The sequence below is a fragment of the Liolophura sinensis genome, chromosome 1 (assembly GCF_032854445.1).
Source record: "Liolophura sinensis isolate JHLJ2023 chromosome 1, CUHK_Ljap_v2, whole genome shotgun sequence".
NCBI lineage: Eukaryota > Metazoa > Mollusca > Polyplacophora > Chitonida > Chitonidae > Liolophura > Liolophura sinensis.
In genome coordinates this window covers 60,992,891-61,009,675 of record NC_088295.1, presented here as the reverse complement: position 1 = coordinate 61,009,675, position 16,785 = coordinate 60,992,891, and the positions used below count along the sequence as shown (strand labels likewise).

At 38.2% G+C, this 16,785-nt stretch overlaps 1 protein-coding gene across 1 annotated transcript; it reads right to left on the bottom strand.

Moving 5' to 3' along the window:
- Positions 1-1,566: 1,566 nt before the first annotated feature.
- LOC135461286 (zinc finger C4H2 domain-containing protein-like) lies at positions 1,567-16,289 on the bottom strand. Its single transcript, XM_064738299.1, has 5 exons — positions 16,228-16,289; positions 10,425-10,596; positions 8,463-8,635; positions 6,215-6,377; positions 1,567-2,339 (listed from the first exon to the last, which is right to left on the bottom strand). Exons 1-5 carry the CDS (start codon positions 16,284-16,286, stop codon positions 2,226-2,228), a joined length of 681 nt encoding a protein of 226 aa, XP_064594369.1. The 5' UTR covers positions 16,287-16,289; the 3' UTR covers positions 1,567-2,225.
- Positions 16,290-16,785: the final 496 nt, after the last annotated feature.

Here is a 16,785-nt window from a genome sequence, read left to right as displayed (position 1 = left end):
ACTTTTGACAAAGCATTTTTAAAGAACACTGTAATTTAACTGTTTTGGTTTAGATGTGTGTGTGTGTGTGGGGTGGGGGGGGGGGGAATCCTGATTTCCTGACCTTTTGTACCCACTGTTCCATGAATCAGGTCAATTTCATCCAAAACAGATGAACAGAATATTTTTTGAAAAAAGCTAACAAAATTATTTCATCTTGTTTTTGTTCATACCCTCAAATGTCTTGCAATATTTTCAGGACAGTGTGAAGAAAACAACGAAACATAACATAACATAAACAACCGTTTTCTGAAATGCACATCTTGTAATTCCTTGGTATATTTTAAAAGAGCTTCATACATTTTGACACTAGACCCGTCATTACATTCACATCTCCTAATGGCCAAAACAGTCACAATGCATTTCCTTCATTATTATGGGACAAGACTGGCTCATGCAATTGAAGTTCTGGCCGTTAATGTGTCCACAAAGCTGTGAGATTTTAAATGGAGTTGTTAAAGATTATGAGTTGGAAAGTGAGTCCTTAACATTTACATCTAACTTTGGTCTGGCTTTGGAATTAGCCTTGGAGTAGTAGCTGGAAACTTTCGCTACTGTATGTTGTATTTAGAGGTAATATAAAACTGAGTTTCCTGTTGCCTGGAAACAGTGGAAAACTACTCTGTGTCACACCCTGTTGCACAATACAGAACTTCATGACTTATCGTTAAGAATGTAAATAACCCTACATGGTGCTGCTTGACCACTGAGTAGCATGGGCGTTGGAGTAACCAATTCTAACTCTTTTCAATATGCTGAGAGTTTGTTAACATTCCAAGAAATGGCCTATTTGCTTGTTTAAGGTGACGCTGTAAACATTTGTGTTCAGTGTCCTGAAAACTGTCCACTTACAGTGTAGAAGATCCAAGAAAATCCTGTTGATCTACTGGTTTGTGTCAGCAAAGATAGAAGCAGGAACAGGATCAAACATTTTTTAAACAAAACTCACTGTTTACCCTGTTTCTTCTAATTTGTGGGACACCAGGTCTGCTCTTTTCAACCAATATACATGTAATTGTAGCAGGAATATTTAGTTTCTTTTTTCACACTGTTAGTCCATTTAATGACCAACATATTCCTATCTTTACTTTCCCCCAAAACTGAGAGAGAAATGTAATTCTTTGGTTTCAGCACTATTTATATCTGTCTTTAAAGTGAGAAGAAATTGGGTATTCACAAACTATGGTAAATGATTTTAATACTGGCAAAAATTCCCCCATGAGTAAGTTGTACATTTTACTTGATCCTGAAAACTCTATGTATGTTTTACAATGGTGTTTTTTGGTTTGTTTGGAAGAATGGACTACATTCTACTACCAAAATTCAGCATCTACAGTAATATCTTAAAGGTAAAAACCTCTAAAAATCAAATTTGACATCACTAAATACACCACTTAAAACTATGCATAAATATACTTTCATTTATTTTTTTAGGCTTTTGTGAAGAGAGTAAAAGGCGTTCAAACATTTGAATTCTAAGGAGGGCTCCATGGACCATATTATCAGAGTTTAGGAATAAAAACAGAAAGCTTTTCCAGCTCTAATTATGACACTGAATGTTGGAATAACTCTTTTCACCTAAGAGTAAAGGATTACTGAAATACTGCTCCCAAAAATTCCTTCCGTCTGGAAAAAAGGTGATGTGATGTCAGAGTTCCCAGATACAGTCAATATGGCTCATAAAGCCCACCATAGTATTCAAATACATGTATCTGAATGTCTTCCAACACTCTAAGAAAAACTAAATAAAAGTATTTTTACGTATAGTTTTCAGTTGTCTATATGATAAACCTTACTTCATATTTTAGCTTTCTTTTACTTTAAGTAATTTACCACATTTGGTTAGGTTCGTTCTTTAGAGGGTATATGAAGTGCTCATACATCTTTTCACATATATAAACAAAAAAAAACAAAAAACGGGATGTCCTCTTCAACTGTTTGTAGGTTAGGGGTTACAGCCACATTTTCAAGTATGTCTAATTGTTGGGCATTGTATGAGAGATAACCAGTGTCAACAAACTTAAACACTTACATTTTTGTAAGAGGAAATCCCTGATGTTGATGATGGTGTCATCACCTACACACCTTGCCTGAAGCACTTTAATAAATAAGAATATGGGTATGAAATAAAAACACTGGTTACTCTTGTAGAAGAAAGATGATATGATGTCCCCAAACTGCATCAATCAGTCCTCTTGCTTTCTCTTTGGACGCTTGGGATTTCTGGATCGACTCTTGGCTTTACACAATGGGCAAATTGGTGCATTGCGGTGGATTTGCTGATGACAGGACAGACAAGCCTGAAAACAGAAAAAAAATATGAACATGTAAACAGCTGAAAACAGGAGGCAAGAATAAAACTACAAAACAGCTGATGGCAGAAGAAAAGTACAGACATACAAACAGCTGATGACAGGAGGGACAAGTAAGGACATATGAACTGTTGATCACAGGAGAGACAAGAATGGACATATGATCTGTTGATCAAGGGAGAGACAAGTACAGACATACAAACTGTTGATCACAGGAGGGACAAGTACAGACATACAAACTGTTGATCACAGGAGGGACAAGTACAGACATACAAAATGTTGATCACAGGAGAGAAAAGTACAGACATACAAACAGTTGATGACAGGAGGGACAAGTACAGACATACTACCAGCTGATGATAGGAGAAATGCGTATGAACCTAGAAATAGCTGATGACAGGAGATGTATGACTGAAAAGTAACACAACTCCTGACAGAAAAGAAAAGCTTGAAACTACAAACATCTACTTATACATGTACAAGTGGGGAAAGGATTAAGTTGACAGCTTGGAGAAATTAAGTGTGTGTGAGGCGAGAAAAAGGTACCTTGATCTCTAATCATTTGCTCCCAGAAAAGACAGGTACTTTTTGAAGACTAATGAATGGGAGGTGTATTACTTTACACAGTGCATGTAAATGTTGCATGCCATCATTCTGTTGATTTGAGGGTATATTTTGGGTGTACATGTAAATGTAGTTTAGATTTCTGTCATTTCGGGGGTACATCTATGTTAAGTTAGTCTTTTCTTGTTATTTCCAAGCAGAAACTGTACACTTAACCTAAGAGGCATTTATAGAACACCAATGCCTCGCCTGACTGAGCAGTTCGTAAAACTGCATAATGTTCAAAAGTGAGCTGATACGTTCACTACTGACCTCTAAACCAAAATAAAGCAGAATCACAGTCATACACAGATATTATTCTCTTATAAGACAGTGCTAAGATCTTGCCACTAAATTAACAAGAAAGGTCACACTTATTACACCGTCACAAATGACTGTTTATCATATGCATAAAGATTGCAGAGCAGCGAAATAATAGGTTGTGAATTTGCTAAGCACGATATTATTCCCCAAGCAATCACTCACTCGTATGTTATGGATGATGTATATCATTGCAAATCGTCTCGGGTGTAAATCACAAACAGCATTTGGCAATTCATACACTATGGGTGGCAAACCCTGTGAATGACTGAGCAAATGATGAGATACGGTAGAAAAATAACTTCTTTGTACGGAGTTTGAGCACAAACTTGCTTGAGTTGTCTTTGATGTGCAAAACGCTATATGGCAATCCATGTACTGTGACTGCAAATTCCTATGTTTTTCTGAGCAAATACCCAGTGGACAACAGACACTGACTACATGTTTATGGACGGTTTAACCATTCCATTGCAGTCTAGGAGGGCAAATGCGGCAGTCAGTGTCATTATGGTCATACGCTCCTAGTACAAAAAGTGGAAAACTTCTGCAGATAATGTGTATACCAGAGAAAATGAAGCTCAAAAATAATATAAACTTTGACACTCCATAAATATGTTAAAGTACACATACAAGATGTATAAGTATAGAGACAATAAGCTTCTCTATATAGATGCTTGCACTAGAAACTGTAGCCCTACATGGAAGGCTTATATACAGAACTGCCATTCTATAAGTGAAATATTCTCCAGTACCATGCAGGTATGGCATAAAACAACACTCAGATAAATAAATAAATATAGACAGAAACCTGTGTTTACAGCAGAACAGAGCGAGTTCACAAAACAGAAAAATGTAAGCACCATCCACGATCCCTTAAGCATGAGAGCAAAAAAAGGGTGCCCATTTCACAAGAACTAAAAAAAAAAGCTTAACCTTCCATCCAAACCCACAACCCACAACCATCCGTAGCAAACTTTCCCACATACAGCCAGAGAGGAAACTAGCATGAGCTAGACTTTAACTGAGCGACTGCATTGGTGGGAGGCATTGGTGGGTGGCATCGGGGTCATTATTAACCCTTTGGACCATGGAAACCTAACCAACAAGAGTTAAAATAAAAACCTTAGCCGTCAATCCCTGTATGATAGCCTGTCAAAAAACTGAATATTTTCACTAAAAAAATCTGAAAGAAAGAAATAACTATACTCAATTTACTTGCCGATATAAACGGAATGTAAGAAAACTGAATTCATACAGCTAACCTTAATAAACAAATTGAAAACGTTTCTCAAGCACTTGGCTGTCACAAATGTTACTGAGGCTCTTAACAATAAACTCGGTCATTATGTATTAAACAGAGATGGTGTCTTGGTTTCTGTTCATTTTTGCATTGGCTTGCAGTGTTTTACCTATGCAAGTAAAACCAAAGCAGGGCTAAAACACAGTGAATCTAAGGTTGCCGCTGTGGCCTTCAGCCATAATCATTCATTAAGTGTGTGGAGGTGACATCATAGATGGCGGTGTTTGCAGTCGTCCCCACATTATGCATGCTTGGTGGGTCTGTCAGTAGTAAGATTTAGCTGTGTCAGACAGGCGTAATCTTGTCAACATGTCAGAATCATGAGAAATTCCATTCAGATCAGTTTATTCACTTGCGTAGAAAAAGCAAGGCAAGAAATCTGCTGAAGTAAAGATCTTGTACACATTTTTACTATTCTGTCTGTCGAATAAACAACCTCACTTTGAAGGAAGCCTAATGTGACTCCCTCTCAAATTAGGCAAAAAATAAATATAGAGGTGAGAAGGTTAAGCTGAACAAAATGTCATTTTCTCATGTAAAATAAAGCAGAAAAAGTATATTTAAAAGAAAAGTGCAGTATCAAATAAACAGTATTTAAAGCTGAAAGGAAAAAAAGTAAAATAAAAATATTATTTGTAGGCTATATGTTGACATGAATCACAGAAAATCTAACAAACGTGTTATTTTTTCAAAATAAGCTGCTTTATTAATTGTATTTACATATCCTACATTTCAAGATGTAAAATTGATGTTATCAGAAATATATAAATAATGGCATAATACAAAATAAAACTTGGCTCAGTTTGTGAAATATATTTGAGCTCAATATGGACTGGAAAACTGGTCAGAATATTTTGTTTTAGCTCAATTTGTAAAAAAAAATAATCAAGTTTTGAGTTCTACTTTGTAAAATCTGACCTTCCATGAATCCCTGAATACTTCTTTAATTGTGTCAACAGTGCACAAACATGTACAATGTACAATGCAGGTTTTTAATACTATCAATAGTGTTTTGTGTTGAGATATTTTATTTATGAGTGATATACAGTATTCTGTGATAAGCACATGGGGATGAGGTACACGCAGAATGGTGTAATGAAAGTCGGTCAGTGACTAGGATATTTTGTGATTACGTTCTTTACACATGGTCAAGGGGGGATAACTCTATTCTGAAATGGACATTTCTGTGGGATCTAAACACTCATACAAAGGAACCCTTTCTGGCTAAGTAAAATTTCAGAATTATTTCTTAAATCATTGAGCCAACAAGTGTTTCCTTGTAAATCAACTTCCATATGGACATACTGATTAAGTGCATGTACTACAGTATACAAATTAGACTGAGCATAAATTTGTTGGTTTAAGTCTGCCACCAACCTCCTGGTGGTTGTCAGGTGGTGTGGGTTTCCTCAAACCATAATGCTGGTTGCAGTTGTAAAGCAAATATTCTACATTACAGTGTAAAACACAAATCAAATAAATTTATTTATTTATTTATTTATTTGAATGGTGTTTTACGCCGTATTCAACAATATTTCACTTATATGACGACGGCAGGCCTAATTTAGGGAACTTAAATGGTGTATATTTTCAACATAACCAAACAACAGGAAGACATATTTGCACTACAGCCACTTACTTTCATTGGGGGAGGTTGTTGCCTGAAGGCTTGGCGCTCTGTTTTCGGTCGCGGCACCTGTATCTGCTGCGCAGCTGCAGCTGCTGCAACCAGCGTCTGGGGAATGGGAGGTTCCTGAGCTTCTACGGGCCACTGTTCATGAGAACTTGGCTTGTCAAAATATCTAAAACACAATAAGGGATTAAATTGATCATTCCCTCAATCCTGTACATCACGAATGCATACATATGTATCAGGTCCACAGGTACACTTACATATTCTGAAAAGTACAATACAAGTACCAACCGGGTTAAAACTGGTTTTCTACATAAACAAAGCACTCAACATGTAGGTATATTAAATTTGAAGAAATGCTTTTTTTTTTGGATGAAGTGCATCATCAACTATACCAGAAAAATAAGATTGGTACGTTAACACATGTACAATGTAATTTCTGTACGATCTTATGTAATAATTATGTATCTGTAATCAGTGTATTTTGTAATAACGAACAAAACTGCTACAAATCAGACCACACCTGTGAATTTCAGTTACATGTGCATGTACTTGCACCTATTAAGTATATTGAACATTTGAGTTGAGATTTAACCACAGTCAAGCACTATTTTATTATTTTTCAGATTTTTCTACTACAGTATATGTAGATATAATCTTGAACACTGACCCATCTGACAAATACATATTTTGAAACATGCTCCCATCACAACACTCAACCTTGGTCGACACCAATTCAAAGTATTACAAATATTACAAGTCACCTGTCAAAGTGTCAATCATATTGACTAATACAGCCAGATGACAACCAACTGCCTGCTTTAAAAGTGCTCCTTTCCCAGGGACCCATGCACAGCTGTTTTACAGCAGACAAGTGTCTATATGGGTGCAGAGGGAAACAAAGTTTTTGCATTTGCTCTGCCATTTTCACACCAATCTACAGAAGTCCAAAATAATGACTGACTTCTATTTGTTCCTTTTGATTCATTAATACATTGATGTATGAATATATTTTGATTGTACATTAATATTCCTGAAGCTGTACTGAAAACTGTCAACCAAGCATAAAATCTTTTAGAAAATAAAGCTTACATTGGGATTTCATGTAAACTGGCAGCTGACCTATATGTATACATAGCAGTCCAAATAATAAGCAAAGAATAGGCAAAAGAGAACTGTGTTCAACATTATATTTTTTTCTTTACATTTCTTTATTTACCAATAAAATCCAACTAAAGCAATGATTTTCTAAGGTTTTGAGGTGGGTTATGGAGACTATATTTTCCATTTCACATTATTACTTAGGTGTGCAATTACCTAAAAATTTATTAAAACTCATTATAATGATCCTTAGGTAGTTCATAAGATACCATATTACTGAGACCAACTACATTCCAAAGGCTTGGAATGGTAATGAACTCTTAACTAATTATCTTTTTTGTTTTATTTCTGTTTTTTTTTTTAAATTTTTTTCTCCTTCATTATCTAAATATTATTTTTATCAGTTTCAGGCATTCTTACTTTTTAGGAGTGCAGTTAAAACCCAACACAAACCTGTACAGTCAGCTTGAGGAGGGGAGACAACTCTAACAAAAAAATAAATTATATGCTATAAAGAAGGTTTCATTTAAGTGACCAAGGTTTATGGGCAGAGGAAATGTGATAGAGCCTGGAAAAAACCACAGCACCTCAACAGGTACCTGATAAACCTTAGTTAAGGGCTCAGCCAAACCAGAAAGTGCAACACGATAGGTTCAAGATCTGATAGGTTTGGGGAAGGGCCTTACTGTGAATGCAATGTAACATGTGCCTATCACTTTATTTGGAAATGTTTTAAGAACAAAATTCTCAACCCTTCAATCACTGGTATGACCAATGCATGTGAACATAAGCCAAAGTGCATCATGTCTAAAGTTATTGGTTTATTCACTTATTTGATAGTTGCTAAACACCTCGCTTAACACTTTTCCAGTTTTGCTATTGTGGTCACTGGTTAAACCATGGAATATCCAGCATAACCAGTGACCTTTGGCAAGTTAATGACCAACTGTCCTACTTGTGATGTACAGTTATGAACACTATACTGGTGGACGCCAATTAAGTGTTTTTCAATGAACTGCTCAAACAGCCACAGGAGCATCGTCGACTGTTTATTGTCGCATAGACTCCACAAGCAGCATTTTTAAAGGTACAGGTCCATGTAGACGAGTGTTTCTACATGAAACACCTAGCATGGCACGTAGAGATGTCTTACTCAGGTGTGAGTTTCTCCTCCTCATCTTGAAGGCCAGGTAACTTTTCCAGGCCCATCCCACATCTCAGGACATCCACCTGGTGTTTCACAGGCTTATACTCATCATACAGCCTTTTGGCACCCTCCAGAGCTCGGCACCTCTCTTCTTCAGCTTGCTTGATAGTGCTCTCCATCTGCAAAAATCAGCCAAAATTTCTGTTGAGTTACATGTTGGTTTTCACACCCAAAAACACTGATGTGTTCAGTTGACATGCTTTTTGTTGATTCCACATGTCAACAATGATATTGGGCTGATTTATTCATTTATTTCATTGGTGTTTTACAGCATAATAAATATTTCACTTATACCACGAGCCAGAACTATAATGGGAGTAAACCAGCCAGAGCCTGGAGAAAAATCTGGCAGGTTGCTGGCAGAAATTCCCATGTACAGACAGAGAGGGAGCCAGCAGGAGACTTGAAATCACAGCGAGTCTGTGATGTGTCTTTGGTGTGTCTGTAATTTGTTTTGATTTATATATTTAGTTATTTCATTTGTGTTTTACGCTGTACTCAAGAATATTTCACTTATACAACGGCGGCCAGCATTATAGTGGGTGCAAACCGGGCAGAGCCCGGGGGAAAACCATGACCATCCGCAGGTTGCTGACAGACCTTCCCACGTACGGCTGGGGAGGAAGCCAGCATGAGCTGGACTTGAACTCACAGCGACCGCAATGGTGAGAGACCGCTGGGTCATCACCCTGCGCTAGCGCGCTAACCAACTGAGCCACAGAGGCCCTGTAATTTGTTTTGATTCTGTGATATGTCTTTGGTGTGTCAGTGGTGTGTCTGTTGTTTGTTGTGAATGTGTGATGTGTCTTTGGTGTGTCAATGGTGTGTCTGTCGTTTGTTATGAGTCTGTGATGTGTCTTTGGTGAGTCAATGGTGTGTCTGTCGTTTGTTATGAGTCTGTGATGTGTCTTTGATGTGTCAATGGTGTGTCTGTCGTTTGTTATGTGATGTGTCTTTGGTGTGTATGTTGTCTGTTGAGAGTCTTGTGATGTGTCTTTTGGTGTGTCTGTTTTGAGTCTGTGATGTGTCTTTGGTGTGTCTGTCGTTTGTTATGAGTCTGTGATGTGTCTTTGGTGTGTCAGTCGTTTGTTATGAGTCTGTGATGTGTCTTTGGTGTGTCTTGTTTCCTTTGAGTCCATGATGTATCTGTGGTATGATATACCACTAGTGTGTCTTCTACATGTATATCTGTTGTGTGTATGTGATGTGTCTGTAGTGTGTCTGGGGTGTGCTTGTGTGGTGTCCCTGGTGCGTCTGTTGTGTGTACCTGTTGTACATCCTTGATGTGCCAGTGATATACCCCTGGTGTGTCTGTAAAATCTGTTGTGTGTCTGTTGTACATTTTTGGTGTGCCAGTGATATACCCCTGATGCGTCTCCTATGTCTGTTGTACGTCCTTGATGTGCCAGCGATATACCTTTGGTGTGTCGGTTGTACAGTTTTGGTGTACTAGTTATATACCTCTGGTGTATTTGCTATATCTGTTGTGTACCTGCTGTACATCCTTGGTGTACCAGTGATATACCCGTGGTGCGTCTGCTATATCTGTTGTGTACCTGCTGTACCTTCTTGGTGTGCCAGTGATGTACCTCTGGTGTGTCTGCTATATCTGTTGTGTGTGAATATTGTACATCCTTACTGTGTCAGCGATATACCGCTGGTGTGTCTTCCATACCAGCTGAGTGCCTGTGTAGTGTGTTTTGTTTTCTTTTTGGCAGGGAATTTCACTGAGGCAGCACTGTCAGTATATCAACACTGGGATCCACCAACTAGATACTTGGTGACACCATTGTGATATGACCAAAATCTAGTGGAAAGTGACATTAAACACCACTGTGATCAAGCACTAACAAGCATACACGTTGTGTGATAACAACTAAGTTATCCCATGCACTACACTACATATACCAGATTGATATCAGCATGAATCAGTCTTAGCTCCTCCACATGAGCCATCTTCTCCTGCAGGAGCAGTTCCATCTCCTGCTTGTAATCTTCCAAGCATTTCTCTTCAGTTTCGGCTGCTTCAAATTCTTGACGAAGCCTTGACTTGACTTTTTCGAGATGAATGGTTCTCGACCTGAAGAAGAAAGACCCATGTCTAAAAGTCAAACTGATAAGGACTGAATGCAAACCACTATCAAGACCTTCACTCAAAAAGGAAGAGCATAAACTTCCTGTGAAAAAAACCCAAACTTACATTTATTCACTTGACTGTAGTCCATGTAACAGCCTCAGTGTGCTATTTCAAAATTCTGATATTCACAGTAACATGAAGACAGGAGTCCATCCCTGGTTCTCTTTCAAACTCCAATGTTCTTCCAACTTCTGCCATATCTGCCATTCAAGCTCACCTGCTTTTGTTCTTTATGTCATTTTCTGGTTTAATCTTAAATACTACTGTACCTTCTTAATTTACTACCGTCACCAATGAAACTAACTAATTTCCTGTTTCGTGGCCACATTAAATGCTAAAACTGTGACGGTACACCTAACATCTCACTCTCAACACCCAATTTCAAAAGTCTCTTGCCCTACATGTACCTGTAGTTTCTAAAATGTAACCGAGTTCTGGCAATGAAATTCTTCAGAAAACTATTACATTTTCATTGCTGTTTGTAGCATGGACCTCACTGAAACTAGCTGGTGATTGGAAATTATTATCATATTTTTCTTTTTTTTTTTGAGATCCAGGGATTGAATCCGTGTTACAATAAATGTAAGAAAATCTGAAAGTTGATCTTCATACGGATGAATGAATCCGACTGTTGCATTCCTCAAAAATTTTGTACTTGAATTTGATGATCTGACTGGTTTATGGGTGCTGAAATACATGTTCAGCATAAAATGCTCTTCTTTGTATGATAAATGCCAAGCTTCTCACTTAATGACTCAACTGAACCAACACAAACTAGACTCGAGATTGTGAACCAATATCACCATGTTGTTGAATTGGGATCTAGAGTAGCACTACTCTTTCGAGGACTTTCCTTGCTACAGCATTTAATATTTGTTAGTTTCATAACGAAAATCGACTTGAACAAAAAAGTTAATGAGCAGCACAGCTCAAAGATCACTGAAGTTTCCACTATTGGTGTTGTTTATTGCTACAAGAGCATGACTACTATGGTTCCCAGCTTCCATTCTGTTTGCGAATCTCTCTGTCTGCATGCACATCATGTTTTGGTAACTTAAATAACAGATGTTTTAGTTCATGTATGATAGGTGCAGGACCCGACCATCAGGTCATTTACAACATACAGTAATATTCAGACATGCCGCGTTGTTCAACACCAACCTTGTTTGTTCTCTTGGAATAAAAAAAATTATTCACAAATGGTCTTGTTCCCAACATGGTTACAAATGCACACATGCCGCGTTGTTCAACACCAACCCTGTTTGTTCTTTTCGAATAAAAAAAAATTATTCACAAATGGTCTTGTTCCCAACATGGTTACAAATTCACACATGCCGCGTTGTTCAACACCAACTCTGTTTGTTCTCTTGGAATAAAAAAAATTATTCACAAATGGTCTTGTTCCCAACATGGTTACAAATTCACACATGATCATGATAATATGCAGATCCAGTTTTGACTGTTTCCGAAATTATTCGGCGATGGTTATTCCTGGACATAATTAAAAAACCATAACCTGCAATACACATTTTTCTTCAGTGCAAAATTTTCTGAGAAATTAGATTTAAGTGCTAAATATAGTTCGTAGTTATAACAGAATTGATGCATGATAATTTAGGCACCACAAATAGATCATTTATAATATTAGTACAGCTTTTGGCAAGAAATCCGGTTCTTCAGTAATGCGGTTACGATTTCACATTTCTGCTGACACTTATCAACTTTCTTGCGAAACGAGAAAGCAAAAATCAAAAGTCGTGCATTGGGTTAGATCAGCTTTTTACTTGGCTGAATGAGTCGGAGTTAGGCGAATGACATTTACCATAAGACCATTTACTCAGACTTTTCTCATCACCACACCTGCCTTGCCAGGTAAGCAAACTGAAGATACCATAATTCTTCTAAAATTTGAGACAGATATTAGTGGAAAGAAGAATATTACATTTCTTTACCAGTCTTTCAGAAAAGTGAAGACATGAGCATGTTGTTCATTAGATGGTCTAGTCATGCGAGCAAAACACGGATCCACCCCACATCAGATCAAGATGAGCGTAGAGTATATTGTTAGGATCGGTCAGTAGTGTAAGTTGTGCTGCTCGAGACCCTGGCCTAAGTGATAGCCAGCCTGTCAGCCCAGCCACAACTGCTCTAACAGTTAATGAACTAAAACACATACCACTTTCACATATTGTACCCTGTTCAAAGCTGGAAGTTCATCCCGCACTTTTCGATTAAAGTCAGGTGTTGATCCAACTGAAGCAGAAACACTGTAGAGGCCTGTTCTCTAATCATTTTCAGAAACTACAAATGAAATACCTCCCATTCGTTCACCTTAGAGAAGAACAACTTCTGTTCATGGTACAGGATGCACTTATGGCAAAAATGACTAAGTACATGTATGTATTCTATCACACAGAATATGGCGATTCCTGAATTGTGAAAATGACAATATGGCGTTCGGAGAACTGTTCAGTTCAGTTAGTGGGAGATATTCGTTCAAAGTGAGTTGCTGCAGTGATGTGGAGATAATATGATTTGGGGAGCGGCTTCCCCAGTATTCCAGTTTCACATGTTCATGACGATGTACTAACATACCAAGCAGTGCAGTGTCACACTCAAACCTGGCAGAAATCACACAGAACGAAGTAGGCCATTCTCACCGTCACATGACTTGGGAATTCCAATGAGGTATATCATCAGCTGGATTAATAAGCAGGTGGCTTAAGTAGTATCTCATACATATTCAGGTACATAGAACATAGAGAACATGATAACATGTAGATACTAGACAAAGCAACTTGGTTAGAACTTCCAACAGTACAACTTTTCAAACTCAGCCATTTGTGAACATCTTCATTCTTCTGTGAGTTCCTCGTGCAAAATTAGGCTTGAACTGCGTGGGAAGACCTGCGAGCTCATGTCACATGACATTATAGGAGATTCCACAGTTATGTCCAATAGGAACAAGGCTTTTCTTCCCGGAAATGGAGATAATGGCGATAAAAAATATGTATTTACTATATATATATTAACTAGAACCTACAGAATGAAGATGAAGAAATGCTCAAATTGGTTTGATCTCGTTGTTTAAATATAAATATACCAGACCATTCCTTATTATAATGCATTTCTAAAGCCTTATGTCATGATGCAAGTTTTTCTGCATCCAACACTGACGATTTCATCCGAGGAGTGGGTGAAGCTAACCTGCTTGGTATGTAGTACATTGTAAAATCAGGTGCACAGGCACTCGAATCCAGTCCGTAAACCTTATATACGCCATATACCAGCCTCTTACATATATATAAGATGTAAAGGTATGAAAAGACTTGTGACCGGCACAATACAAAGCCTCTGAACTTCAAGCCTCCTACATATATATAAGATGTAAAGGTATGAAAAGACTTGTGACCGGCACAATACAAAGCCTCTGAAATTCAAGCCTCCTACATATATATAAGATGTAAAGGTATGAAAAGACTTGTGACCAGCACAATACAAAGCCTCTGAACTTCAAGCCTCCTACATATATATAAGATGTAAAGGTATGAAAAGACTTGTGACCGGCACAATGCAAAGCCTCTGAACTTCAAGCCTCCAACATATATATAAGATGTAAAGGTATGAAAAGATTTGTGACCGGCACAATGCAAAGCCTCTGAACTTCAAGCCTCCTACATATATATAAGATGTAAAGGTATGAAAAGACTTGTGACCGGCACAATACAAAGCCTCTGAACTTCAAGCCTCCTACATATATATAAGATGTAAAGGTATGAAAAGACTTGTGACCAGCACAATACAAAGCCTCTGAACTTCAAGCCTCCTACATATATATAAGATGTAAAGGTATGAAAAGACTTGTGACCAGCACAATGCAAAGCCTCTGAAATTCAAGCCTCCTACATACATATAAGATGTAAAGGTATGAAAAGACTTGTGACCGGCACGATGCAAAGCCTCTGAACTTCAAGCCTCCTACATATATATAAGATGTAAAGGTATGAAAAGACTTGTGACCGGCACAATGCAAAGCCTCTGAACTTCAAGCCTCCAACATATATATAAGATGTAAAGGTATGAAAAGATTTGTGACCGGCACAATGCAAAGCCTCTGAAATTCAAGCCTCCTACATATATATAAGATGTAAAGGTATGAAAAGACTTGTGACCGGCACAATACAAAGCCTCTGAACTTCAAGCCTCCTACATATATATAAGATGTAAAGGTATGAAAAGACTTGTGACCGGCACAATGCAAAGCCTCTAAAATTCAAGCCTCCCACATATACATAAGATGTAAAGGTATGAAAAGACTTGTGACCGGCATAATGCAAAGCCTCTGAAATTCAAGCCTCCTACATACATATAAGATGTAAAGGTATGAAAAGACTTGTGACCGGCACGATGCAAAGCCTCTGAAATTCAAGCCTCCTACATATATATAAGATGTAAAGGTATGAAAAGACTTGTGACCAGCACAATACAAAGCCTCTGAAATTCAAGCCTCTTACATATATATAAGATATAAAGGTATGAAAAGACTTGTGACCGGCACAATACAAAGCCTCTGAAATTCAAGCCTCTTACATATATATAAGATGTAAAGGTATGAAAAGACTTGTGACCAGCACAATACAAAGCCTCTGAAATTCAAGCCTCTTACATATATATATAAGATGTAAAGGTATGAAAAGGCTTGTGACCGGCACAATGCAAAGCCTCCGAAATTCAAGGAATCAAACCCTTCACCTCCATTCCTCCAACTTTTCCACTCATATTTACACCTGGGGCTCCCTACCTGCTCAAATCTGCCATTAGTATTTCCACATTAATTGTATTTTGTCCCAGTGGCACTTATATGTGTTATCTGAGCCCACTAGACATCAGGCATGCCCATGCGCCATCTTACTTAGACTAGAAACTTGTCTCTATCTATTACCTCCCTTTACATATGTGATATACGTAGCAAAGTAAGATGGCACGTAGACACGACCAATGTCTAGTGGGCTCAAATAACATATAAAAGTGAAACTGGGACAACATACAACTGATTTGGAAATTCGAGCAGATAACAGCTCCAGGTAGAGGAACAAGTGGAAAAAGTTGGAGACTGAAGGCCTTATTTCAGAAACATTGCATGGTGCCGGTTGAAAGTCATTTCATACCTTTCCCTCTTACTATAATGTAAGAGGCTGTTATATGCATATATAGGGTTTACTGACTGGATTCGAGCCCTAGTCATGTGCCCTAGGGCCCCAAGCATTGTAAAGGAGTGAATGAGCGAGCGTGGTAGGTTAATAATCGACAGTTTTCCGAAATTTTACAATTCTTTCCACCGCGTCAAAGGGGACCCCGACATGACTACGCGTACGTCAGAATAAATAAAAAAAAAGCGTCGCGTAGTCATCCAGGGCTATCCGTCAGCCAAGTGATGCCAGTTCAAGTCTGCTGCTTGCAGCGACGGCGTAAGTATTAGGTCAGTTTTCACAGCAAACCTCTCAAAATATTACACAAATGATGCAGGAGTATCTGCGTTTTTGTCTTTTTCAAGCATACAGCAGAACGTCTTACCGCAATTCCTTCAGGTTTTCTAATTTTTGTAAGAGCTCAAAGTCTTTATCCTCGGCCATGTTTGCTGTTTACATTGTACTATTCTTTCCTCTATACGCGAAAGAGTTCCATCTGTACAGCGTGTATTATGTGATACTATGAACTCTTGTGATCTTGCTCTTTCAATCTTTCATGCGTGGAAGCCCCCTAAGGCCATCATCGTACCATCGTACCAGCGACGGAATGATGATACGAAGCGATGGCACGATGACACGAAGCGATGGCACGATGACACAAAACGATGGCGCGAAGCGAAGACACGTTGGGACGAAGCGATGGTAGGATTGGGGTCGGTTGTTGGCTGAACGCCCGAAGCTCTGACTGGTTTTGGTCGCGACCCCCGTGTCATCTGCGCCTCTCGAGCTTCCACTGGTCACTGTTCAGGAGAATTTGGCTTGTCAAATTGTCTATAACAAAAATAGCTCTGTTTTTATCTTGAGGAGTAAATAAAAATAAAACATCAATCAATCAATCCTGTACATTAACAACACAGATGTTTATGCTTACACGTATCTTGCC